The sequence below is a fragment of the Indicator indicator genome, chromosome 23, assembly GCF_027791375.1.
Source record: "Indicator indicator isolate 239-I01 chromosome 23, UM_Iind_1.1, whole genome shotgun sequence".
NCBI classification, from domain to species: Eukaryota; Metazoa; Chordata; class Aves; order Piciformes; family Indicatoridae; genus Indicator; species Indicator indicator.
Genome location: NC_072032.1, coordinates 4174706 through 4202549, shown reverse-complemented (window position 1 = coordinate 4202549; position 27844 = coordinate 4174706). Strand labels below are relative to the sequence as shown.

Below are 27844 nucleotides of genomic sequence, written 5' to 3'. Positions count from 1 at the left end.
ATCTGCTCAGGCAGATCCCTGAGGATCTGAGCAGGAGGATCCCAGCAGCCCTCCTCTACTGTTTTTGGGGTTGTGTGGCAGTTCACGCTGGGTGCCCCCTGCCACTGCTGCATGAGATACACCTCTGGTGTCCTGGGTGCTCACCCAATAGGGGTGGACACAGGAAATGACGTATTTCTACCCATAAATCCTGCGCCCTATAAGGCCATCTGCAGAGTCATTCTCTTCCTCTTTCTTCCCTCTCTGCTCCCATGGGAGATGTCCTCTCTTATCGGGTAATGCCGGGGGAGTATCTCAGGCCTCTTGGGCCTGTCTAGGCCTAATGCCAGGAGGAGAATGGAGGGGGGGCAGTCTCAGACCTGGCCAGCCTGAGACTTGCCTAGCAGTGGGAGGAGAGAAGAAAGAGCCCTGGGGGTTTGGGTTGACCCTTAGGTGGGAGAAGGGAAGGATTGGGAAACCTCTGGGTACTATGTAAGGGACTCTGTATCCTTTAGGATGTTCTTTGCCACTACGCTTTGTAGTTTTCTGTAGTTTCACCAATTGCTTTTCCATTTAAACTTTCCATCAGTCTCCAATCCGTTTGTGTGAGTCTCATTCTTTTGTCCCTTTCGGGGCAAGAGATGTTCTGGCTGGCCTCAAACCAGCACAGGTTGGTTCCTGCGCGTTGAGTTTCCTGTTTCAGGAGACAGGAGCCTTTAGAGAAGCCTGTTTGTACAACTTTGCCAGACATGATTTAAAGCAGCTCCATCTCTGGCAGCTGGAGAGCAGGTTCCAGGATGAAGATGGTTCTCGAGGTAGCATATAGCTGAGCTACAGAAGTCCTTCTTCAGGATGCTTTGGTTGCTAAAGAGGAACTGTGTCGGTTCTGGGCTGAGAAGTGCACCAAAAGGCGCTTTAAGCTGCAAATCATTACAAGCTGGAAGCACGTTTGGGTCATAAGTAGCTGTGGTAGAAGGCTGGGAGGGAAGGGAAGAGAGGTAACCAGCTGGACACCATGAGCAGATGTTTCCCGAGGTGGACAACAGGCACCACGTCCAGGACTCTGCTGCCGCTGCTGTATGGTCCCGATCTTCTGGCTGGATCAGATCTGCACAGAAAAGGGAGGCGGGCTGTCTTGGCCACTCTGGGTTCAGCTCTGGTGTACAGGCACCAGTGACAGCTGCTGCCCGGGAACCACTGCGCATCAGTTGAACAGCTTTTCACCCATTTCTTTCTGCTGTCTGTTCCTCAGGAGGAAGCAAAACCTGCCCAAGTCACCTGCCCTCCAGTCTGAGGAACACCGATGCTGTTTGACGGTGTCCGCGTACTGTGGGCAGGGGCCGACGGGTTTAGGCCCAAGACCCGGCGGCCGCAGTCGTGGCGGTGCCACCGCGGGCGGGCCAGGGTCGAGGGCCGCAGTGAAGGGGAGCGGGCGGCCTCGCTATCTGCATATGCAAATAGTATGCAAAGAAGCCCCCCCGAGCCCAGCCAAACCGGGCCTACTGCAGTCTTCCTTTCGGCACCCGCCTGCGTTGCCACGGTTACCTGGCCTGTCAATCAGCCTGCCTTCTCCCGCCCCGACCAGCAGCTGCTTCATATCATTGGGTAGCCGCCGTGTCATTCTCTGTGCATAAGAACTCAATAGGCCAGCGCTCCAGGGCATGGGCCTGCCCCCTCAGGCTACCCACCCTGCCCTGAACTCTCGCATTCGACTGGGCAGCCGCGCTTGTCACTCTCCGCGGCAGAGCGCGGAGGGGTGGGGCTTGACGCTCTGCAGCCGTCCAATCGCTTCCTGCTATTCGCCAAGCCGCCTGTCGTTCCGTGCGGCGGAGAGCAGGGATTGGCGGTTGCCTCATTGGCTGTCCCGCTCCGCCGCAGGGGGCCGTTAGGCGCAGGCGCGCTGGCGGCGGTGGTTGCGGCGGCGGCGGCTGAGGAGCGCGGCTCGGCGGGGCGGGCGGCCCATGGGGTCTGGCCGCGCTGCGCATGGAGTCGCTGCGCAATGGAGACGGCCCGGAGGAAAAGCCGCGGCGGCGAGGCGGGTGTGCGGGTACGGCCGAGGCCGGAGCCCCGAGGCGGCGGAGCAGCGGCGCCGCGGGGGTTGACAGCGCGGCGGGGCCGCAGCCCCGCGAACGAGACGGCTCTGTCAGCCACCAGCGCCGGGACTCGGTCCGCAAGAACCGCCCGCGTGAGTGCGGCGGGAAGGGGAAAGGAAAGGGGAAGGGGAACGGCAAAGAGAGGGGGGCGGCGGGGTCTGCGGGAGGGGGCGGGCCTTGAGGGGGCGGGGCGATCGGATCGATTGGGACGGGGCACGGGGCGGGGCCACGAGGGGTGGGGCCGGGGGTGGTGGGCTGTGTACTCGGTGGGGGGGTAATGGGGACACCGGGACAGCACGGGGCGGGAGTGGTCTGCCCAGCATGGCCAATCTGGGGACGTCCCGGTGGGGTGATGGCATGAGTCCAGCATGGCCAGTTTGGGGGGTGACATGGCCACTTTGGAGATGTAGTGGAGAGGGGGGATGGGCTCAGTATGTCAGGTTTGGAGGCATGGTGGGACAGTGATGTGGGCTCAGAATGTGAGGATGCACAACAGGACAAGCCACAAGAGCTCTGTGAGGTTGAAGGTGAGATGGTGCTTGGGCCGATGGGGCTGTGGTGTGGGTGCTGAGTAGCCCAAATTGAGGATCTTCGACTGGAGGATGTGGGGAGGTCACTGGTGAGGACACAGCTGGACAGATGGAAGGACCAGGGGTGCAGCCAGAGCCAGGGGGTGAGGGAGGGCTGTGTGTCTAGGTGCTGTTGGAAGAAAAAAAGTGGGAGCAAAGAGAAGGGTGTAAATGTGGGAAGGGGAGAGCCATGCCGGTTTGGCAGACTCTGGGAGCAGCCTGACACAGGCTCCATGAGGAAACACCATCCCCTGAGCCAGGCTCTCAGCCGCTGCATCAGGAGCAGGTTAAGTGCAAAATGGATGGCAGCCTTCATCTTGGCAGCCGCAGGGGCTGCTGCTCAGGTGACTGTGGCTGGGGACTTGCTTCAGCCATGTTTGAGTGCAGCTGAGGGATTATTTCTTCACTTACGCTGGAGCTCTTTCCTTGAGCCATCCTCTGACAATGAAACAGCATCAGTGTGGCCCCTGTTACCTGCACAGCTGCTGGAAGGGTGTCACAAAAGAGCCCAGGCTGGCAGCAGGGACCAGGATTTCCTGCGGCTTGTCGCAGGACCCAGCCTGTTGGCCGATGGTGCCGAGACGTTACCACCGCCACATGAATGGCGTTTTCAGTAGTGCTCTTTCTCTTTTTTTCAATAACTGGGGAAAAAAGGAAGCTTCTCTTTCGCCTTTAGTCTGGAAAAATAGGAATTACACCTCAAAAGCCTTCCAGGGATGCTACTGAGCTGGATGCTTCTTGCGTACCCCATTCCAGGGGAGTACAGCTCAGCGATGCTCACACAGCCGCCATGCAGCTGTGCTGACCTGCGTCCCTTCACGTCTCGCTTTCATTTCCAGACCATGCTGGATTACAGGAGCCTTCCTGCACCAGGAAATGATTAGAAATTCAAAGATAAATAGTGGAGGTAATTGTGGGGTACCGTGCTTACCCCAGAATGGATAGGATGAAAGAAATCTTCAGTAGAGGGCTGTAATGACACCATCAGTGGTGAGCATCCTGTGATTTAGATGCGGCAAAACAAACTCTGCGTGCAAAAATCCCTTTCCGTGGCTACTCTTGTAAGGAATTCAGCAAAACCTACCAGTGGGAGCTGTGGGGTTGTTAATTAGAGACCTGCTGGTCAATAGGGTGCAGCCAGCTGAGGGGAATGTACATCTGTGGTATGAAAATGAGGGTGGACTAGGAGCTGCGCATGAGGTGATGAGAACTCTTCTGCCTTGCTTGTCTCCTGTGGAAAATGCAGATTGAAGTTGGCTGCTGAGGTTTTTCTGGTGAAGGTTGTGGTGAAGTTAAATGCAGAAACTGGCGTGGGACGCTTTTGGGAAAATAAATGTTCTGGCAGCTTCTGAGACAGGATTGGGATCCAGTCTGGAAGGTCAGCGGAATGCGATTCAGGATCATTTCCTAAAATGATTCTTGTGGTAATTGGAAGAGCAATGTGGGGGAGCAAGTGTTGTCCCCTAATAGGGACAATGTCTGATGTCAGAGTAAAGTACATTTTGAAGTTCAAATGCTGGATCCCACCTCAAGATTCAAGCAAGCCTCAGTGAGAGCAGGCTGCTTAATGGGCATCTGATCAAAAATACCCTAATTTAGCTCCCACATGTCTGCTGCTGGAATGTGGCAAATGTGCTTGGTGACCTTGAAGCTTGTCTTGCAGCCTGTGCTGGCAGATGCCCTGGCAGATGAGTCCTGCTTCCCTAGGAATGAAAGGATTTCAGTGGGCTGCAGCTCCAGCTCATGATCTTTCTTCTTCCTGAGCTGTTGCTCTGCACCAGCAATGTGCAGCAAGGGCTGATTCACTGCAGGGATCAGGGAAGGGCTGAGACTGAGGGGAATTAGATGCAGCAGTACAGCTGACATCTGAGCTACATCTTGGCCTGTTAGATGCTTCTTGGTGTGCTTCACAGCAGCTACAGAGCTTTGTGGCAGACACCATGATTTTCAGTATGCCACAGGTAAATGAAGGAGAAGTCAAGGACGCTCTTGCCCTTGGAAGGGAGTGAGAAGTGTCCCTGAAAATGTGGTGAAGCAGAGATCTGTTGGGAGATCTGAGCTGCTTTTGGAGTGTGGTGCTTGTGGGGTGTGTAGGGGGCTTGCTGGGATTATTAGTAAAGGCAGAAATGGGTCAACACAGAAGAATCCCTTTTTGATAATGAATTATCAGCACCATTAATGATACCTGCACTTACAAACTGGACTGGAAATACCCCAGATCGGTAAAGAGGATATTCATGTCATGTTTAAGGTACCTTGCTGTGGGCAGGGTTAAGTGCCAGGCATAAACCCAATGATGAGCATCATGAGCAGGGGAATATTTTATTGTAATGAATCTTCTTTGTGTTGAGAGAAACAGGTCAGCAGTCCAGTTCATCAGCTTCCCCCCTTTTCCCCTTCCCCCCACTCTCTCCTGTGCTGCTGCAGTGCTCTCTGCCCCTTCCTGCAAACCTGCTTTCCTGGGCAGAGAGTTTAGGCTATTTGCTAAAGTATGCTGCTCCTTTCTGCAGCCTGCTTGGTAGTTCTCTGGAAACAAAAAAGCTTGTTTTGATGCTCTGGCCAGGCATCCTTCATGGTGTTCCACTGCTGAACAAAAGGGCAGAGGAGGTAAGTTGCATAAAGTGTAGGTGCATTGCAGCAAGCATCAAGAAGACATCCTGCAAGTACTTTCTGACAATGGATGCATCTGTGGTTTGAAAAACCCCAAACATGTCCTCATCCATTCTTTAATCCTTTATCTGGACTTCCTCAGGGGTCCAGTGCTGTTTAACACCTTTGTCAACATGGGCAGTGGCAGTGAGTGCACCCTCTGCAAGTTTGCAGATGACACCAAGCTGTGTGGTGCCATGGACTCACCTGAGGGCAGGGGTGGCATCCAGAAGCATCTTGACAGGCTTGAGAAGTGAGCCAGTGCATGAGGATCAACAAGTCACAGTGCCAGTTCTGCATCTGGGTCAGGCCAAATCCAGGCTAGGTGCAGAGGGGGTGAGAGTAGCCCTGAAGACAACACCTTGGGGGTGTTGGTTGATGAGAAGCTCCCCATGAGCCAGCAGTGCCCTCATGCAGCCCAGAGGGCAGCTGTGTGCTGGGCTGCAGCCAGAGGAGTGTGGGCAGCAGGGCAAGAGAGGGGATTCTGCTCCTTGACTCTGCTCTGCTCAGACCTCACCTCCAACACTGTGTCCAGTTCTGGTGTCTCCAGCATAAGGCTGGAGAGCTGTTGGAGCAAGTCCAGAGGAAGGAAACAAAGATGAACCAAGGGCTGGAGCACCTCTACTGTGAGGACAGGCTGAGGGAAGTCAGGTTGTTAGTCTGGAGAAGAGAAGGTTCTGGAGGGACCTTAGAGCTGCCTTCCAATAGCTGAAGGGATCCTACAGGAAGGCTGCAGAGGGACTTTTCATAGGGTTTCTAGAGACAGGACAAGGGGGAATGGTTTGAAACTGAGGGAGAGTAGGGTTAGACTGGATCACGGGAAGAAATTCCTGAGTATGAGGGTGATGAGACTCTGGAATGGGTTGCCCAGAGAGGTTGTGGATGCCCCCCTCCCTGGAGTTGTTCAAGGCCAGCTTGGATGAGGCCTTGAGCAACCAAGCCTAGTTGAAAGGTGTCCCTGCCCATGGCTGGGAGGTTGGAATGGACCTCAGAGATCATGACTCCAACCTGAGCTATTCTGTGATCTGGTACCTCATTTTGCTAAGGTTTCAGCGTCTCCTCTAAGAATCACACAAAGACAGAACACAGCCTTTGCTTTACATGATGGATGTACACAGCAGAGGTACCAAGAAAAGGCTGTTTTGGCAACATTTTGGTGCAGTACAGAATTTAATCTCTGATTATTTTGTTTTCAATTACCTGGTTTTAGGGGCTGGGTATGAAATGTGCATTTCTGGCAGAGCCTGTTTGCGGTGATGAGAGGATATGTAGACTTACTGTCACTTGACATGAAATGCTGATGAAGATGATGTTTAGTTTATTTTCCCCCAGTTGTAAAATTTCCATGGGTGTAATGCTCTGCAAATAAGTGGAATATTTTAGAGTAAGCTGATGTTTAGAGATGCTGCCATACACTGGGCTTAACTCCTCAGCCTCTGGTGTTCCTCCCCAGGCTAATCGTTTTAGCTGCTGGGATAATTGGCTGATAACTTCAGGATGAGGCTGAAATACAGCCTGAGCTGTGTGTTTTGTGAAGAAAATCCACCATGGAGATCTCTGATTATATTATCTCTTTCATCTTGACACTTCTGCAGCTTTCAGAAGTCGTCTGTTTGGGTTTGTTTTTTTTTTTTAATATATTTATACAGCATTCAATGTCATAAAGTGATTTACATAACAAATAAAGACATTATCTTTTCCTTGCTGCAATCTATTTTTCTTGCCCTGAAGACCTTGCAGTAGAATTCTAAAAGGGATTTGGAGATGGAGGAGAGGTGGCAGCATAACCTCCTTGAGGTTATTTCACAGGAGCTGTGAGCCCTTCACTTTGTTTGCAGGCTGCTCTTGTGGCGTTGTTGCATATCCAGAGATCTACCTCTTTGAAGGAGGTTTATTTTTAAGGCAAAGTGCTTGTTGTGTGTATAAAAACTTCTGTGCAGAGGTGCTTTTGAAAAGGAAAATAATCCTTTGTTGGGCCAGAAGATGAAGAATTTTTTTTTTTATTAGGGGAAAAAAATGGCTGTAAGATACTTGAGAACTGCTGCTGCAGTGTGTTGTGTTCGGGGAGCAAAAGGACAGTAAAGCAGCTCATCGTTGTGTGCCTGATCTCTGAGTGGTGCCACAGACTCACCCATTCCTCAAGTCACTTCTGAACTGCTCTCCACTCTTGAATACCCCTTGTGCTTATTTTTCTTTCTTACACCATGTTTGAGAGTGGGGTCGGTGCCTCTTATTGTCCTTACGAAGCAATAGAGAGCTTCTTTCAGGAAAGGGCTGCAGCAGGGTTTGAAGGCTCTGAGAAGAGGATTTCCTGCCTTTCTTGTAAGTGCCCAAACACCCAGGGAGAGACTGAACACTTCCTGGAAGGTGCTGGGCAAAAGGAAAGTCCAGAGGTTCATACAGCAATGCTCTGCTGATGGATTCCTCATGCTCCTCATCGTTCTCTGGCTGGTGAGTGCTTGGAAAGGCAGTGTGCAGGGCTCTTCCCCAGCACAGAGGGCTCAAGGTAGCAGGGGGAGGTGATGAAGAGGGGCAGTGTTTGCTTTTTGTGCCCTGGCCATTGGAGCTGGTGTCTTCTCACCCTGGTTATTTCAGCAGAACCTTCTGACTGACAGAAAGCAGCCCCCAGGCTGCCCAGAAGCTGCTGCATGCCACCAGTTCCCACTCTGCCGTCTGCTGCAGCAGCTCTGCTGGAGAAAATGCTTCAGAGGATTAAAAGGGAAGAGATCTTTGGGTGGCTTTCAGCTGCACTGTAGGTGCTGGGAAAAAAATAATCAGTGTTTGAAGAGAAATCTCAGTAGCAGATGGTGCTGGCGTTCATCCAAGAGAGCTTCCTCCTTCCTGCCTTTGGAGGCACAGATTTTTCTAGTTCTGGGATGTGGCAGAGCTGTTGCTGCCCTGCATGTTCACATTGGCTGACTCCTTGTAAGTGTAAAGAACAAACCAGCACTTCTCCAGGTTGTTGATTTCCTCCTCTCCTACAAAACTGGGCTGGTAGGGGAAGTTCTGTCCCTGCCCTGGGTGATCTGAGAGCTCTGTGCAGATTTCTCTGGATAGCATGGTGAAGAAGTACTCAATTTGGAGCTAGCATGCTGCCTGCTTGGGTTCTCCACCTGTGGCTGGGATGTATATAACGGGAGATGCATAATTAAGAATCATTTGGTTTAAGTTAATTACCTTAATAGGCTATCTTTAAGAATTTATCCCTGGTGACTCAGTGGAGGTAGAGCCGAGCTGTTGGCAGAAGGAGAGCACCAGCTGCTCCCTGCACTGCCTTTCCACAGGGATGTGTGCAGCCAGCTCTGGGCTGAGGCTGCCTCCCTGCATGGAGGCTGGATGCTCTTTTGGGGGCCAGCTGGGATTTAATGGGCCCAGTGCTGAGTGAAGACCATTGAGGCCTGAGCCCAGCCTGACTGCAGTTTACACCTGGCTCTGCAGGAATCCTTCCTGTCTCCCTGTTAGCTGTGTCCTCTGCTGTGCCAGGCAGTGGATAGCTGGTGTGGTGTAACCCCCTGCTGGGTGTTCTGCCAGGGCAGTGGCAGCTGTGACACCTGAGTAAAGGGAAATGTACAGGTATTAAGCATGGAAGTTCCTGAGAGCATTGAGAATGAGCTGGGTTGACATTTCTAAGGAGATGGTGTCCTTTTTTTTCACTGGGAAGGCTTCTAAACTGGACCAGGATGGTGATTCTCATGCACTAAGATCATAGAATGGTTTGGGTTGGAAGGGACCTTAAATCTGGAAGATTTGCATCCCTGAATGGAGGAGTTTGGTGTGTGGACTTCACAACCAGCTTTAAAAGGAGCTGCTGTTACCCTGCTCAAAAATTCATGTCCCAGCAGCTGAGTGTCTGCTCTGAAGTGGAAGCCCATGAGCTGGTGATGAAGCCACCCATGAGGTGTTTCCAGTTAGATGGCTTCAGAAGGGCTCCATGCCTTGGATTTTGGATACTTTGCTGCTGCACCCCAAGACCCCACCCTCCCCATTTTCACCCTTGTATAGCCTGGCAAAGTGGGGCCAGGGAGAGGATTCCTGCTTCAAAATAATGTGGATGCTTTAAAACAAACAAACAAAGGGACAGGCTTCATAATGCACAAAAAGCCTGGCGTGTCCTGACAGGAAGGAATATATTCCAGAAATCTCAAGAGGCTTCCTGGAACCAGGACATGAAGTTTCTGGAAGTGATCCTTCATCAGAGCAGAGCTGATAAAGCAGCAGAGTGCTTTCAGAGTGGGAAATTTGTGAGAAGGGATTCTGGGATGTCAGTGACCACACAGAGAGGAGAGGACTTGGCTGAGTAACCTGGGAAGCCTCTTCCTTTCCCTGCCTAGAGCTTCTTGGCTCTCTAGCAGAGCCTGTGCAGTGGGAAAACTGGGTTTAGTGAGGGTGGTGGAACACTGCAACAGGTTGCCCAGGGGGGTGGTTAAATCCCCATTCCTGGAGGTCCTTAAAAGATGCAGAGATGTGGTGGTGAGGCACATGGTGTAGCACCGACCTTGGTAGAGTTAGAGAATGGTTGGACTCAGTGATCTTTTCCAACTGAAATAGTTTTGTGATTCTATCCCAGAACAGGCTGATCAAAACCTCTGATGTAAGAAAGAAAGGCTGCCTGACTGTGGATGAAGTATGTGAGGGTAGTTGAACTCAGGTACAGGTTGCACAGAGGAGGTGGTGGAGCCTCCATGCTTGGAGATGCCAGGAGCCTGACTGGGCATCCTGGTTTGTTTGATCCAGTTTGGGCAGGGAGGTTGGTCTGGGTGATCACCCTAACCCCTGACAATCACATCTGCTAAACTTTAGTTACAGTGCTTGGCAGACTTTCCACCCTGAAATGCTGAGGGAGTTTGCAATTTTGCAGTTCATTTGAGGAGTGCAGAATGGGAAGCTGTCATCACAAAAGTCCTTGAATTGCTCCTGCTTTCTTTCTCAGTTGGGCCCCGATTCAGATTTCTCTCTCATTCATGAACAGCTATTTTTACTTCTGTTCTTGTCTGAAGTACATGCATTAGAAACAGAGTGATTGGAGCTTGGGTGAGCCTCCTAAAAGAGAGTTTGTATCTTCTTTGATGGTTTCTTTTGATGATGGTTGGGGGGTGGCCTCTGTGTAAATACACAAAAACAACAGGCTGGTTTAAAAATAACCTGGGTAAGCCATGGCTGCAGCAGCCCTGGGGATCTGCAGTGCTCTGAGAGGGCCTTTTGCCCCCGCCTTGTGCAGCAGCAACCTTGCTCTGCTGAGAAGATAGAAGATGGTCTTCAGATGTGCACTTGCCTGTTTGGTTTGTGGCTATCCAGAGATGATTATTACCACAGAGATGATTAGTGCCACCACCAGTACAGAAAGTGTGGCTAGCAGCAGGTTGGAGACTCCCTTCTTACAAGGAGTCCCATGGAAAAGACAAGGGGTGATGGGGACAAGTTATTGCTGGGCAGATGCCCACTGGACTCCAGAAGAAAACGTTTGCTCATGAGAACAGTCAGACCTTGGAATCATCTCCCAAGGGAAGCAGTGGATTCCTCTGCGTTGAGCAGTTTTAAGGCTCAGCTTGACAGGGTGCTAGGCCAGCTCACTTCAACTAGGCTATTACCTTGAAAGGTTGGACCACATGGTCATGTGTGCTCTTCTGGTGCCCCCAGCATAAGGAGGACATAGAACTGCTGGAGCAGGTCCAGAGGAAGCCACAAATATGATCAGAGGCTGGAGCACCTCTGCTGTGGGGAGAGGCTGAAGGAGTTGGGGTTGTTCAGCCTGGAGAAGAGAAGACTTCAGGGAGACCTTAGAGAAGCCTTCCAGTACCTGAAGGGGCTACAGGAGAGCTGTGGAGGGACTTTTTACAAGGGATTGTAGTGACAAGATGAGAGGGAATAGATTTGAGCTGGAAGAGGGGAGATTCAGACTGGAGATGGGGAAGAAATTTTTGACAGTGAGGGTGGTGAGACACTGGCACAGGGAAGTTGTGGATGCCCCCTCCTTGGAGGTGTTCAAGGCCAGATTGGATGAGGCCTTGAGAAACCTGGGCTAGTGGAAGGTGTTCCTTCCAGTGGCAGGGGGTTGGAACTGGATGATCTTTAAGGCCCCTTCCAACCCAAACCATTCCATGATCACCTGGTCTCTGACATGTAAGAATGTTACTAAAACCCAGAGGGCCATCAGTAACCTCTACCATGCAACCTTTACCATGAGGGTGGTGGAACACTGGAACAGGTTGCCCGGAGAGGTGGTTGGGGCCCCATCCCTGGAGATGCTCAAAGTGAGGCTCAGCCAGGCTCTGGGCAACCTGATCTAGTTGAGGATGTCCCTGCTGACTGCAGAGGGGGCTGGACTGGGTGACCTTCAGATGTCCCTTCCAACCCAGACCGTTCTGTGGTTCTGTGATCCTGTGTTGCTCTCAGCTTTGTTTTCTAAATGTTTGCCCTCTTGGCAAGCCCCCAGAAGGGTTTAGTCTTGCTGCCAGAAGCTTTAACATGTGGCTGCCTTTTTCTGTTTGCTGTGGAGCCCACAGATCTTGTTAGCTCTGGCTCTATCCTTTAGCTCATTAATAGCAATATTAATCTGTTCCAGTCCTCAGCTCTAATCGCAGATTCCATCTGATCAGGGTTTTCTCTTGATGTTTTCTCCAAGCAGCTCATTATCTACCCTAGCTGTAAGTGTTGCTGGGCCTGACACTAACATGCATGTTTTGTACTAATAAAATAATCCAATTAAACATTTGGGGTTTTTTGTCTCCCTGGGGCATCTCAGATTCCTTGTCTTACCTCAGCGATGTGTTGTAATTAGTTAAGGTTTGTACATCCCTTTGATGTAGAAGCTCTGGCATTATCCTGGGCTCTGGCTCAGAACTTGAGAGAAGAAATAGCTGAGGATTAAAATGGCAGCAGTGTCCAGCAGGGGTGGGGATACTGCTGTGGCAGTGCTGTTAAGAGTTTGGAGTGTGGATATCAAATGTTAGGAGCTGCTGAGCATGAAGTACCTCATCATAGGAATTGTAGAATCACTTAGGCTGGAAAAGGTCTCTGATAATCAAGTCCAACCATAACCCAACTACCACGACCACTGAACCATATCCTGAAACACCACTGCTACAGCTTCTTGAACACCTCCAGGGATGGTGACTCCACCACCTCCCTGGGCAGCTTGTTCCAATGCCTCACCACTCAGTAAAGAAATTTTTTCTAATATCCAATGTAAACCCCACCGGCACAGCTTAAACCCATTTCCTCCCCTTCTATCACTTGTTACATGGGAGAAGAGACCAACCCCCACCTGGTTCCAATCTCTTTTCAGGGAGTTGTAGAGAGCAAGGAGGGCTCCCCTGAGCCTTCTCTTCTCCAGACCAACCGACCTCAGCTCCCTCAGCTGCTCCTCATGTGACATGCCCTCCAAACCCCTCATCACCTTGTTGCAGGAGTTGTGCTCCTGCTCAGAGCAGTGTCAGCCACACTTGTCATGGGCAGACCAAACTGCTAACTTTTATTTCTTTGTTTTCCACTTGCAAGTAAGTAGAGCAGTCGGAACTGCACACATTCATTCCGTTCATAACCATTTAAGGATAATGAAGCTGGTGAGAAGTCTGAAGAACAAGGAGGAGCAGCTGAGGGAACTGGGCTTGTTTAGCCTGGAGATAAGGAGGCTGAAGGGAGACCTATTGGCTCTCCACAATTCCCTGAAAAGAGGTTGGAGCCAGGTACCACCCTAGTATCAGGTGGTAGAACAAGAGGAAACAGCCTGAAATTTTGCCAGGGGAAGTTCAGTTTGGAGATCAGGAAATTTTCTTTTCTTGTGAGAGTGGCAGGCACTGGAACAGGCTGCCCAGGGAGGTGGTGGAGTCACCATCCCTGGAGGTGTTCAAGGAATGTATGGATGTGGTTTAATGGCCGTGGCTGTCTTAGGCTGACTGTTGGACTTGATGATCTTAGAGGTCTTTTCCGACCAAAACAATTCTATGGCTCTCTGAGTGGAGAGGCTGGTGTGTGGCTGGTTGGATTCAGTGACCCTAGGGGACTTCACCCAAAACCATTCAGTAGTGTGGTGGCTGACACGCCAGTATCACACCCTCCTCATTTTTTCGTTCTCTCTTTTAGCCTTCCCTTGGTTTGGCTTGGACATCGGAGGCACCTTGGTCAAGCTCGTGTATTTTGAACCAAAGGACATCACAGCTGAGGAGGAGGAGGAGGAAGTGGAAAACCTGAAAAGCATCCGCAAATACCTGACCTCCAACGTGGCCTACGGCTCGACCGGCATCCGGGATGTGCACCTGGAGCTGAAGGAGCTGACCCTGTGTGGGCGCAAAGGCAATCTGCACTTTATTCGCTTTCCTACCCATGACATGCCTGCTTTTATTCACATGGGCAGCCAGAAGCACTTCTCCAGCCTCCACACCACCTTATGTGCCACGGGAGGCGGAGCCTACAAATTTGAGCAGGACTTTCGCACAGTAGGCATCTTTGGCTTCTATACCCTTAGGATCTGGGAGTGAAAGTTGGATGATCAGCCTGAAACTTTCTCTGCAGGCTCTAAAACCTTGGCTAAATCTTGAGCTTTGGAAGGAATCTGCCCTAACCCTCAACCCTGGCTCAGGAAACAGCATGTGGAGTCCACTTTGCATCTTCAGATCGGCACACTTGCTGTCCGGAAAGGGCAGCTCCTGTTCCTCTGGATCTGGCCCCTAACTGGATCTAGCTCCTGACTAAATCTGGTCCCTAAAGTGAATCTAGCCCCTGACTGAATCTGGCTCCTAGCTGGATCTGGCCCCTGACTGAATCTGGCCCCTTGCTGGATCTAGCCCCTGACTGAATATGGCCCTTAACTAGATCTAGCCCCTGACTGAATCTGGCCCTTAACTAGATCTAGCCCCTGACTGAATCTGGCCCCTAGCTGAATCTGGCCCCTGACTGAATCTGGCCCCTAGCTGGATCTGGCCCCTGACTGAATCTGGCCCCTAGCTGGATCCAGCCCCTGACTAAATCTGGTCCCTAAGTGAATCTAGCCCCTGACTGAACCTGGCCCTTAACTAGATCTAGCCCCTGGCTGGATCTGGCCCCTCGCTGGATCTAGCCCCTGACTGAATCTGGCCTCTAGCTGGATCTGGCCCCTCGCTGGATCTAGCCCCTGACTGAATCTGGCCCCTCGCTGGATCTAGCCCCTGACTGAATCTGGCCCCTAGCTGGATCTAGCCCCTGACTGAATCTGGCCCCTCGCTGGATCTAGCCCCTGACTGAATCTGGCCCCTCGCTGGATCTAGCCCCTGACTGAATCTGGCCCCTAGCTGGATCTAGCCCCTGACTGAATCTGGCCCCTAGCTGGATCTAGCCCCTGACTGAATCTGGCCCCTAGCTGGATCTAGCCCCTGACTGAATCTGGCCCCTAGCTGGATCTAGCCCCTGACTGAATCTGGCCCCTAACTAGATCTAGCCCCTGACTGAATCTGGCCCCTAGCTGGATCTGGCCCCTGACTGAATCTGGCCCCTAGCTGGATCTAGCCCCTGACTGAATCTGGCCCCTAGCTGGATCTAGCCCCTGACTGAATCTGGCCCCTAGCTGGATCTAGCCCCTGACTGAATCTGGCCCCTAGCTGGATCTGGCCCCTGACTGAATCTGGCCCCTAGCTGGATCTAGCCCCTGACTGAATCTGGCCCCTAGCTGGATCTAGCCCCTGACTGAATCTGGCCCCTAACTAGATCTAGCCCCTGACTGAATCTGGCCCCTAGCTGGATCTAGCCCCTGACTGAATCTGGCCCCTAACTAGATCTAGCCCCTGACTGAATCTGGCCCCTAGCTGGATCTGGCCCCTGACTGAATCTGGCCCCTCGCTGGATCCAGCCCCTGACTGAATCTGGCCCCTAACTAGATCTAGCCCCTGACTGAATCTGGCCCCTAGCTGGATCTAGCCCCTGACTGAATCTGGCCCCTAACTAGATCTAGCCCCTGACTGAATCTGGCCCCTAGCTGGATCTGGCCCCTGACTGAATCTGGCCCCTAGCTGGATCTAGCCCCTGACTGAATCTGGCCTCTAGCTGGATCTAGCCCCTGACTGAATCTGGCCTCTAGCTGGATCTGGCCCCTGACTGAATCTGGCCCCTAGCTGGATCTAGCCCCTGACTGAATCTGGCCCCTAACTAGATCTAGCCCCTGACTGAATCTGGCCCCTAACTAGATCTAGCCCCTGACTGAATCTGGCCCCTAACTAGATCTAGCCCCTGACTGAATCTGGCCCCTAACTAGATCTAGCCCCTGACTGAATCTGGCCCCTAACTAGATCTAGCCCCTGACTGAATCTGGCCCCTAACTAGATCTAGCCCCTGACTGAATCTGGCCCCTAACTAGATCTAGCCCCTGACTGAATCTGGCCCCTAACTAGATCTAGCCCCTGACTGAATCTGGCCCCTAACTAGATCTAGCCCCTGACTGAATCTGGCCCCTAGCTGGATCTAGCCCCTGACTGAATCTAGCCCCTGACTGAGTCTGGCCCCTAAGTGGATCAAGCTCCTGAGTGAGTCTGGCCACTAACTGAATCTTGCCACTAACTTCCTCAGCTCCTACCAAGACTTTCTCCCTGTTATTCATCTCTCATCTCAATCTTGGGGGGTTATTCTCTCATTGCTGTCTTTCACATGCGTAATATTTGTTTTGTTGTTCTTTTGCTCATGTGGTTTTGCTTCTAACACTTGTGTGAGTGAGCTGGTGGAGGTTCAGTTAAATGGGGTGGTCACTGAAGTGAAAGGAGGTTAGTGGGTGGGATTTGAGGTCAGCATGGAGCTTCATTGTAAGTTGGGTTCTTGTTCATAAGTGAAAAATGTGTGATAAATACTTGATTTAAGTGAAAATGCACCAAATGGGTTTTGTGCAGTTGAGGCAGTGACATGAGGGGAAAACCATTTCATAACCTGGTTGGAAAAGACCTTTAGGATCATCAAGCCCAACTGTTGACCCAGCACTGCCAGCTCTACCACTAAACCATGTACCTCAGCACCTTTGTAACTTCCTCCATTTTTTCCTTGGTTTTGGGGGATTATTTTGTCAAACATGAAGCCTCTTCTCATTTTAACTTGCTGGTCCCTCAGATTCAGGACCTGAATCAGGCCCTTGGAAGTTTATAGGATTCTCTTGGTGTCCCTCTGTGGACCCAGCTGTTTTTTTCCTGCCTCTTTCCTATCCGTGCCAGGGCAGCTGCTGATCCACGTGTGTGGAGGACAGAGCTCTCCTGTGCTCAGCACTGCAGGGAGTGGTGGAGGTGGCTGAATTCAGTTGGCAGTGGAGGCATTTTTCTAGCCCTGAGCAGAAACACTTCAGATCCCTGTGTGCTTCTTGAATATTCTCCTTTCTTTTTGTTTTTCCTCCCCAGATAGGTGACCTTCAGCTGTGTAAGCTGGACGAGCTCGATTGCCTTATTAAAGGGGTTCTGTACATCGATTCAGTTGGGTTCAATGGGCACTCAGAGTGCTACTATTTTGAAAACCCAACGGATGCTGAGCGATGTCAGAAGCTCCCATTCAACTTGGAGAACCCCTACCCTCTGCTTTTGGTCAACATTGGCTCAGGGGTCAGCATTTTGGCTGTGTATTCAAAGGAGAACTACAAACGAGTAACAGGCACCAGGTGAGTGCTGGGGGGGATGGTAAAGTGAGCTTTATTGTGGAGTCTGGGATGCATTGAGCAACCTGGAATGCATTGGGCTAGGGGGAGGTGTTCCTGCTTGGAACTAGATGATCTTTAAGGTCCCTTCCAACCTAAACCATTCTATGATTCTGTATGCCAGAGGAGTTTTTCATAGAATCATAGAATCATAGAATTGTTATGGTTGAAGAAGACCTCTAAGTTCAAGTCCAACCATCAACCCCAACATCACCATGGCCATTAAACCATGTCCCAAAGTGCCATGAACACTTCCAGGGATGGTGACATTTTCAGGGACAAGCTGGAATAAAGGGGGTGACTTTGAATGCTCAAGCTCCTGTTTTTACTGCAGTTCCTTCCCTCTGCCAGCAATGATCCCTCCTGCAGGAGACAATCTAAATGTCATGGTTTGGCTCTTTAGAAGATGTTTTGTTTTTTTTTTTTAGAGGCTGGTTTTAGTTTCCCTGCTGCAAGAATTAAAGTATTTGCCATCAGAGAGATCCCATAGTTTGGGATTATCCCAGATACACTCAAAGTCATAGAATGGATTGGGTTGGAAGTCACCTCTGAAGGTCATCTAGTTAAACTCCTCTGCAGTCAGCAGGGACATCTGGAGGTCCTTTGGAAGCATGGTAGGGGTTGAAAGGGACCTCCAGAGATCATCAAGTCCAGTCCCTCCTACCAAAGCAGAGTCACCTAGGGCAGGTCATAAAGGACTGCATCCAGGTGGGTTTGGAATCTCTCCAGAGAAGGAAACTCCACAACATCTCTGAGCAGTCTGCTCCAGGGCTCCAGCACCCTCACCATAAAAAAAAATGCCTCCTTGTGTTGACGTGGAACCTCCTGTTGTTCCTTGTCCTGTCACTGGGCACCACCAAAGAGCCTGGCACCTTCATCTTGACACCCATTCCTCGGATATTTACAGACATTCAAATGGTCCTCTCCCAGTCTTCTCCAGACTAAACAGCTCCAGGTCTCAGTCTTTCTTCATAGCAGAGATGTTCAAGTCCCCTAGTCATCCTCATAGCTCTCTCTTCTTCATCCTTAAGAGACATTCAAGGTCAAACTTGATCAGGCTCTGAGCACCTGATCTAGTTGGAGATAGCCCTGCTGAGTGCAGTGGGATTGGACAAGATGACCTTTGAAGGTCCCTGCCAAGCCAAACCATTCTGTGGTTCTGAGCGGGGCAGCCTGAGCTGGCTCAGGTGTGTAGCTGAGCTGTCAGTGCCATTGTCCTTGTCTCTCTGGAAGCAAGGTAGGAGACTTTTGTTTTTCTTTACATTGCAGCCTTGGGGGAGGAACCTTCTTTGGTCTCTGCTGCCTTCTTACTGGCTGCTCCACCTTTGAGGAAGCCCTTGAGATGGCATCTCAGGGAGACAGTACCAAAGTGGACAAACTGGTGCGGGACATTTACGGGGGAGACTACGAGCGGTTCGGGTTGCCGGGCTGGGCTGTGGCCTCCAGGTAAGGACTTGGCTGTGTCTTGGGTTATTTTCACTGGAGATAATGCAAAGGTGAAAAACTGGATTGGTGTGTCTTTGGAGACCAACCATTCCCTCTGCTGTTCTATTTTACCACATGTAAATGACTGAGAATCATAGAATGGAAGGGGTTGAAAAGGACCTACAGAGATCATTGAGTCCAACGCCCCTGCCAAAGCAGGATCACCTAGGGCAGGTCCCACAGGAGCACATCCAGGCAGGTTTGGAAAGTCTCCAGAGGAGGAGTGTCCACAGCCTCTCTGGGCAGCCTGCTCTGGGGCTCTGTCAGCCTCATAATGAAGTTCCTCCTCGTGTTGAGATGGAATCTCCTGTGCTCTAGCTTGTACCCATTGTTGCTTGTCCTGTTATTGGGCATCACTGAAAAGAGCCTGGCACCTTCATCCTGACACCTTCCCTCAGATATTTACAGACATTGATAAGACCCCTTTGAGCCTTCTCTTTTCCAGACTAAACAGGTACAGCTCTCTTTGCCTTTCCTCATAACAGAGATGTTCAAGTCCCCAAATCATCCTCATAGTTCTCTGTTGGACTCTTTCCAGCAGATCCCTGTCCTTCTTGAACTGGGGAGCCCAGAACTAGACACAGTATTGCAGGTGTGGTCTCACCAGGGGAGAGCAGAGTGGGAGGAGCACCTCCCTAACCCTGCTGGCCACACTTACCTTGATTGAGAAGTCATTTTCAGGTTAGAGACACTTGAAGATGAGTCACTTGGGTTAAATGAGCAGTTCTCATTTTCTCCTGGAAATCTGCTGCAAATGGACCTTTAACCCCCAAACTGTCTTTACAGCTTTGGAAACATGATGAGCAAGGAGAAGAGGGAATCTGTCAGCAAAGAGGACCTTGCCAAGGCCACCTTGATAACCATCACCAACAACATTGGCTCCATAGCACGGATGTGTGCACTCAATGAGGTACTGCAGGAGAGTCCATTCACTGCTGCTGTCCAAAGCATCACCTCAGTGCTGCTCTCACACAGATCTCTCTTTCCCTGGAAGTGCCTCTGGAGATGGTTGTGCTCAGCTTTTTGGATGAATGCCTTGTTTGGGATTCCAGAGGACACGTTGGCCTTGCTTGTCTGTGTGGTTTGAGGCAGACAGTTGTGCTGTTGGCTGAACAGCTCTGTGTGAGGTAGGGGTTGGTCTCCTGAGGTGCTCTGCATGGTCAGGAGTTAAACTGCTTCTCTGTGGTGCCTGGAGGAGTGGTAGGGCTGTGATGAACAGCTGTGGGGGCTGCTGGGGGAGCAGGAAGGGTGGGGCTGAGGGGTGCAGGGGCTGGAACCTCTCCTGTGCTGTTGATCCCAGTTGCTGTCTGTTTCCTGGCCAGGCCCCACCACTTCTGTACCTCTGGGCTTTCAGCTTCTTTACAGTGCTGCCTTGTTGCGTTCATGTCAAGCAGCATTGTACAGGGCTATGAAAGAACAGAGGAGTGCTCTTCACTGCCAGCCTGCTCCTGTGGGAGGAGCTACCAGGGTGAGGAATCCTCCTGACTTCTGCTGCTGTTGGCAGATGCTCATCATTTGTCCTCATTTACTGCAGAAACTAGGCAAGAGATCCCCAGCAGTGCTGCCCACAGTGCAGATGCTGAGTCCCCGCTCTGGAGCACACCCTGAGGGTCAGCAGGGTGCTGGATAGCTTGGGGAGAGCTTTGGTGAACATGGGGAGAGAAGGAAAACCCCTGAGGGAAGGAGCAGATGGGACTAGAACATTGGAAAGAGGTACTGGAAATTGGGCTGGAGGAAATTTAAGCTTGAGGAGGGCATATTCAGACTGGAGATTAGGAAGAAATTCTTTCCAGTGAGGGTGGGGAGACACTGGAAGAGGTTGCCCAGGCAGGTTGTGGATGCCTCCTCCCTGGAGGTGTTCAAGGTCAGGTTGGATGAGGCCTTGAGCAACCTGGGCTGGTGGAAGCTGCCCTTGCCCATTGCAGGGGGGTTGGAACTGGATGATCTTTAAGGTCCCTTCCAACCCAACCCATTCTGTGAAAATCTGAAAAAATATGTTCTTGTTGGAGAACAAGAAAGCTTCAAGGTCATCACTTGACTGAGTCCCAATCCTTAGCCCAGCACTGCCAGGTCACCACTAAACCATGTCCCTCAGCACCACATCTACACCTCCTGCAGGGATGGAGACTCCACCACTGCCCTGGGCAGCCTCAGCCAGGCCTTGACAACCTGCAAGGGGAAGAAATTGTTCCTAATGTCCTACCTAAACCTGCCCTGGTGCAACTTGAGGCTGTTTCCCCTTGTCCTGTTGCTTGTTCTTTAGGAGAAGAGACCAAACCCCACCTCACTCCAGCCTCCTTTCAGGCAGCTGTAGAGAGCACTGAGGTCTCTCCTCAGCCTCCTCCAGACTAAGCACCCCCAGTTCCCTCAGCTGCTCCTTGCCAGCTCTGTTCTCCAAACTCTGTCTCCAAACAGCTTTGTTGCTGTTCTCTGGCCATGCTCCAGCACCTCTGTGTCCCTCCTGGAGGGAGGGGCCCAAAACTGAACCTGGTATTAGAGGTGTGGCCTCACCAGTGCTGTGAGATTCTTTGTCTTGCAGTGTCTCTGTCCTCTCCCAGTGCACTTCTGACCATCTCAGGGCACCTTTCTGATCTCACCTGACCTTGAACCATCTCTTGCTGCTGCCAGACCCCAGCCCAACTTGGAGTTGTCTCATGTTTGCTCTTCTGAGTCCAGTTGTAAAGTTCTAAGCTCATAGAGCTGCAAGTGGCTGGTGACTCTTCCTCTGCAGCTCCCATCCCTGCTCACTGTGACCCTTGGGCCCCTTGGTTGCCAGAACAGCTCCTCAGGGTGATGCCACTGCCCTGCATCTGGTTGGTTTAGTGCCAGCTGGAGGCTTCCCTCTGCTTTCAGCTCCTTGTTTTTCATTCAGCCTCGCTGGAGAATGGGCTTGAAAAGCTGCCCAGGGCTTTTGTAAAGGCACTACAAGTGTCACTTGTTTCTTCTTGCTCCCAGGTGGAGTTTTCAGCAGTGTGAGCAGAGAATGGAGCTCCCTGGTAATGGTTCTTTTTCCCCTCCCTTGCTGCAGAACATCAACCGCGTGGTGTTCGTGGGGAATTTCCTTCGGATCAACACCATCTCCATGAGGCTCCTGGCCTATGCTCTGGACTACTGGTCCAAGGGACAGCTAAAAGCACTTTTCCTGGAACATGAGGTGAAAAGACCTTTAGAATTGATTGGAGTGAGTGTGGCAAAAGGCAAATCCTTGGTGAAGCAGGGCGGGAGGGGGGGCTGTAGCTGTTGGTGTGCAGCAGGTCCCCAGTGCTTTGGCACTGCAGCCACAGTGGAGCACCCAGTGCAGGGTCACACAAAAGAATTGTTTGCTACCAGTTTCATCCTGCTTGTGAACTGTAAGACTCTTGACAGAGCAGATGATGCTGTGCAGCTCTGCTTGCCAGTACAGTGTCAGAGGTAGGATCTGTTTTGTCAGCATAGAACCATAGAAATCTTTTTGTGGGAGAAGCCCTTTAAGATCCTCCAGCCAACCATTCTCTAACTCTGCCAAGTTTGGTGCTGGACCATGTCCACATATGTGCCTCTTTGAAACACCTCTAGAGATGGTGATTCAGCCACCTCCCTGGGGAGCCTGGGCCAATGTTTGAGAACCTTTTCAGTTTCTTTTAATATTCAACCTAAACCTCCTCTGGTGCAACTTGAGGCCATTTCCTCCTGTCCTATCATTACTGCTGTTACTAAGGAGAAGAGACCAACCCCCACCTGACTCCAGCCTCCTTTCAGGGAGTGGTAGAGAGCATTGAGGTCTCTGCTCAGCCTCTTCTCCAGGCTAAACCTCCCCAGTTCCCTTAGCTGCTCCTCACAATTCTTGCACTCTAGACCCTTCACCAGCCTCACTGGCCTTTTGTGGACCTGCTCCAGCACCTCAATGTCTTTCTTGGAGCAAGGAGCCCAAAACTGAACCCAGTACTCAAGGTGTGTCTTCACCAGTGCTGAGTGCAGGGGGACAATCCCTGCCCTGGTCCTGCTGGCCACACTATCTCTAATACAGGCCAGGATGTTGGCTTCTTGGCCACCTGCCTGGAGCCATTCTCCCCACCCTCCTTTATAGGTTGTTCAGATTGCCCCATGGGTGTGAGCTCATTGTTCTGGTGTGTGCCATGCTGGAGTTGTTCATGGCCATTCCTCTCTGCTCCTCAGGGTTATTTTGGTGCAGTTGGTGCTCTCCTGGAACTCCTGGATTCAGCCTGACCCTGGGCAGAGCTGCCCCTGTGAAGCTGTGGGGCTCTTCCAGTGTCACTAAAGCCACGTTTTGCTTCAAGTGTCTGTTCAGTGACTGCTCAGTGGAGTGTGACCCACCCTGAGAAGGCAAGGACTGCTCTTTGTGTCTGTGAAGCCACCTTCCATGGCAGCACAAGTTTGGCCAGAGGACTTTGCACCTGGATGTGCTGACTGGAGGTGGCAGCTGTGTCTGCAGCGTCTGTGAGGTGTTCAGTGGCTGACACCTGAGAGCCCTTTTTATGTCCAGTGGTGGGGAGGTCACAGCAGCTGTGCACTCCATCGAGGTTCCTCTGGGTGCTGAGTGTCTGCAGTGGTTTGTGTTTGCACATGGAAGGAAATTGTCTGTAAAGGAGAGGGAGCAGCATGGCACTGGCACCTCTGTCCCCTCTGTGCTGGACACCACCAGGCTGTCAGGGAGCTCCTGTGCCCCTTCCTGCTGCTCCTCACCAATGTGTGCCAGGGCAATGTGTGAGGCACAAAGCCTGTGTGTCAGATTGGTTCCCAGTTCAGCCTGTTACAGCCTGTACAGACCACAGCTCCCATCAGGAGTCTGCCAGGCTCCCACCTCGAGATCCCCAGAAGCAAATGTGAGCATCAAGCAGTGTGTTGGCTTTTTGTTTGCTTTTCCTTTTTCCTTTCTCTCTTGTAAAACTTGGCTGCACATAACTATACCAAAGAGCTCATTTCTCCTAATTCCACACTGGGGATCTTCTTTGCCATGCCCCATTTTGCATTCATTTCCTGGCTGTAGCTCCAGGGGAAGCTTCTCCCTCCCCTGTGCTCCTGTCCATGTGTTCCCTGCATGCCACCCTGCAACCAGCTGCCAGGTGAGTGCTGCTGTTTGCAGCCCTTGGAGACCTTGTGGGCTTGGAGATGGCTGAAAGGGCTCTGAATAAACACTGCCTGCCCACAGTGGAGATGCTGGCAGTGGGCAGCAGTTTGCAGAAGAGAAGCAGCACACCCAGGATTTGTTGTCTCACGTTCCTTTGTGTCTCCTGCTCTTTGATAATGCAGATTGGGCCTTCAGTTGTGAGGTGAAGGAGATCTGTAGTGCAAAAAGAGTGCTCCCGTTCTGGAGGCCATGCTGGTAGCACCATCTATAACTGCACTGCAGGCAGGGAATGTGAAGAGCTGCTCTTCTGGAGAGCCACCTGCACCTTCCCTTGATGGTGTAACCTAAGTGGAGATGCTCAGCATGTTCTCTGCACCACAGTGTTCTGGCTTTCCAGCTGAGCAGCTCACCTGTGGGTAGAAGCTGTCCTTCCACCAGTGGTGTGAAGTGGGCTTCCATGAAATCCCAGCATGGAGGAGACTGGAAGGGACCTCTGATCATCCACTCCAGCTCCCTGCTAAAGCAGGGGCACCCACAGCAGCTTGTCCAGGATCACAATGGCCAGGTGGGTTTGGAATCTCTGCAGAGAAGGAGACTCCACAACCTCTCTGGGCAGCCTGCCCCAGGGCTCCAGCACCCTCCGAGCAAGGAAGTTTCTCCTCATCTTCAGATGGAACCTCCTGGGTTTCAGTTTGTGCCTACTGCCCCTTGTCCTGTCCCAGCACCACTGGAATGAGATCACTCTTATGGGAGACCTTCTGGTGGCCTTCCAGGACCTGTCAGAAAGCTGAAGACAGACTTGTTAGCAGGGCCTGTTGTGACAGGACAAAGGGTGATGGTTTGAAATGGAAAGAGAGACTCAGACTGGAGAGAAGGACAAAATGTTTTACCCTGAGGGTGGTGAGACCCTGGCCCAGGTTGCCCAGAGAGGTGGGAGATGCCCCATCCCTGGAACCATCCCAGGTCAGGTGGTTTGGGGCTCTGAGCAGCCTGCTCTAGCTGCAGATGTCCCTGCTGACTGCAGGGGGGTTGGAACTTCCTGCATGGGTCCAGTAGTTTGACAAGAGCAATAAAATAGGGGCAGAAAGAGAGCAGTGTTCCTGTGGAGGGTCCTCCTTGCTGGCTGCAGGAGAACCTTTGGATGCTTTGCCTGTGCTGCTGGGTTTGGCCATGCCCTGCTCTGTGTTCAGTGTAATGTGGTGCTGCTGGAGGTGAGGGGGTTGAGCACAGCAATAGAGATTCATGGTGTGGGTTGGGCTGGAAAGGACCTTCAAAGATCCTCTAGTCCATGGGCACCTGCAGCTAGACCAAGTTGCTTTGAGCCCCATCCAGCCTGGCCTTGAGCACCTCCAGGAATTGGGGTGTCCACAATTTCCTGGGCAGACTGCACCTGGGGCTCCCTTTATTCTTCATTGCTCATGAAATCACACAAAAGATCCCCCAAGGAAGTGTACAAACCCAACTCCTCTTGGAGCTGCTGATTGTAGGTATCCTAGACTTAACTGCTTCTCCACCCTGTGAGATGTCTCAGTTCTCCTCAGGTCACTCATCCTCATGGTCACAGCTTGGGCCCTGATTTGACTTGTGGAAAAGAAACAGAAAGGTGCTTTGGCTTTTGGAGGTGTCCTCGTGCCCAGGAGCTGCTTGGCTCTGTGATGTGGTGCTTCCATGTGAGGACAAGGTGGGTTTTACACAGACCACATCAGTGTGGGGAAGGTCTACCAGCCTCCTTCAAGTTCTCATCACCCAAAGAAGAGATGCTGCTTGCATTCAGTATCTGCAGCCTGTGGGAGCTGAAGAATGACCAAAGGAAGAAGTAACCTGAGGGTTGCTGCACAGAGGGAAAGTGTAGAGAGCTGAAGAACCTCTGCAAAGCTGAGGAACCTCCACAACCCTGCAGCCCAGCCTACAACAAGTTATAGCCAGCTGAGGAACCCCTGGAGAGCTGAGAACCCTCAGCAGTGTTGAGGAACCTCTACAGAACTCGGGAACCTCTGCAGAAATGAGAAACCTGCACAGCTGAGGAACATTGACAGGTCTGAGGAACCTCTGTGGTACTGAGGAGCCTCTGCAGAGCTGAGAAACCTCTGCAGAAGTGAAGAACCTCCAGAACCATGCCGCCTACAGGTCCTTGCCCTGTGGCACTGGAGTTAGGTGCCAGGCTGGTGTCCCTAGGAGCAGCATCCCACTGGTTCTCCATTGTTGCTTCTCCACACTGGTGTGTGTGTCTCCTCCTGTGGACTTTGGCCTCTGTGCTGTCTGCTGTCCATCACCAAAGTCCCTGATGTATTTCTTTTGTAAATTGTTTCTTTTTTCTCTCCTAACCAAACATTGCTCTTCTTTTTATACCCCTAAACCCCTCCTTTGCTTCTTGTCTCCTCCTTCCTAGTGCCAAGGCAGGGGGTGGATGCTGAGCTAAAGAGGCACCAAGAAGGTGCTGGTGCCATGGGTGTGGATGAGCCCTTCCTGATGATCTGAGGAGTTCACTAAAGACAGCTCAGCAATCCTTGACCACCCCTCTCTGCCTGCCCCTTCTGATCTCTGGAGACCAGTTACTGTGTGTGGAGGGGAAGGACAAAACTCAAAACTTCAGTGTTGGCCTGGTGGTGAGATTCTTCCCCATGCTTGGGCCTCCTTCCAGGCTCATGATGGTTTCAAGCAGGCCTCTGAAGCAGGCTTGGCTTAAAGCAGAGCACTGGGTGGGGGCTGTGCTGCTGAGGGTGGGTTGTGCACCACCCCAGGTCCCAGTCAGTTTCTGCAGTTGGTATCCAAACCCTGAAGCTTACTGAGGGCCACCACATCTCGTTGGCTGCAGCAGCAGCAGCTCCCAGCACTGCTCTGTCCAGCCATGGAGATTCCAGGGCAAACTGCAGCGTTTTAAGGGCTAATGCTGGTGGTAGGTGATGGTGCTTTGGAGGCCCCTTGGCCTTTCCTGTGTGGATGATAGGGATGGAACTGGAGGTGGAGGCCAGGCACCTCCAGAGCAGTAGCCAGGGGCTGGTAGTAACAAAAATATTTACACCCCCTTGGTGCTGCCTTGTCCCACCCGCAGGAATCTGCACACAGCAAGCTCTCCATGACCATGACTTGAGCTTCCAGAAGACGAGTAGGAAGGCAGCAGGACGCTGGCTCCTTGCACGTCCTTCTGGAGGGGAAGCAGAAACATCTGCAGGTGGGACCAGCCCCGGTCACGCAGCTGCGGCGGCGCAGCGAGCGCTAGAGGGCAGCAGCTCCCCGCGCAAGGGCACAGCGGCGCAGGGCACAGCGGCGCTGCTCCTCCGCACCAGGTCCAGGCAGGGTTCGCAGCCTGGGATGGTCCCCCCTAAGCAGCCCGGATGGGGACAGGTGGAGGGAAAGGCCCTCCCTGCCCGGCCTGTGGAGCCCGGGCCCTGCAAGCTTGTGTGCTGTGAGGCTAGGCTGGAGAACAGGATCCAAGGTCTCCAGGGAGACCTTCTGCTGGTCTTCCAGTACATAAAGGGCTGATGAGAAGGCTGTGGACAGGCTTGTAAGCAGGGCCTGTTGTGACGGGACAAGGGGTGATGGTTTGAAACCCAGAGAGGGAGATTCAGACTGGAGAGAAGGGAGAAATGTTTGACTGTAAGGGGGGGTGAGACCCTGTCCCGCGTTGCCCAGACAGGTGGTAGATGGCCTATCACCGGAGCCATTCCAGGGTTGGGGCATCAGGTTTTTTGGTGCTGTGCGCGGCCTGCTGTGGTTGCAGGTGTCCCTGCTGACTGCAGGGGGGGTTGAACCAGATGAGCTTGAACGCTTCCTTCCAACCCAACCCAATCCAGCCTGTGATTCTATGTCATGGGACTTCCTGGGGTGAGGTCTGGGGTTTCCAGCTGTACCCCAGGAAGTCCTGTGACATAGAATCACAGAATGGTTTGGGTTGGAAGGGACCTTAAAGATCATCCAATTCCAACCCCCCTGCCATAGGATAGGCACACCTCCCACCAGCCCAGGTTGCTCAAGGGCCTCATCCAACCTGGCCTTGAGGACCACGAGGGAGGAGGCATCCACAGCTTCCAAGACAGGGAGGCTGGGAGCTGGACTTCTCCAGAGCTCAGCTGCTAGGAGCTTGCTCTTGGCCCCTGGGCCAGGTTTGGGCTGGGGGGGGGAAGATGGTTGGAGAAGACCTCTTGGTGAGCAGGGCAGCCCACACCATGCTGGGCCCTGCTGGGGAACTCCAAGGCACCCTTAGGTGATTTCCCCAACCTGGGAGACACAGACACTGGGAAACCCCTTCCCTGCCCCCAAAGCAGCTTCCCCTCCATGGTACTGGGCTGGGGATAGCCCCCCTGGGGCCACCCAGAGCCAAGCCATGAGGGCTGAGTGCCAATCTCCCCCCTGCAAACACAGCCCCACT

At 52.2% G+C, this 27844-nt stretch overlaps 1 protein-coding gene across 1 annotated transcript; it reads left to right on the top strand.

The window, feature by feature from the left end:
* Nucleotides 1–1962: 1962 nt before the first annotated feature.
* On the top strand, nucleotides 1963–23938 carry PANK2 (pantothenate kinase 2). The gene is made up of 7 exons (XM_054391492.1): nucleotides 1963–2164; nucleotides 13373–13725; nucleotides 16633–16886; nucleotides 18192–18368; nucleotides 19194–19317; nucleotides 21436–21561; nucleotides 22563–23938. Exons 1-7 carry the CDS (start codon nucleotides 1963–1965, stop codon nucleotides 22611–22613), a joined length of 1287 nt encoding a protein of 428 aa, XP_054247467.1. The 3' UTR covers nucleotides 22614–23938.
* The last annotated feature ends 3906 nt before the right edge of the window (nucleotides 23939–27844 follow it).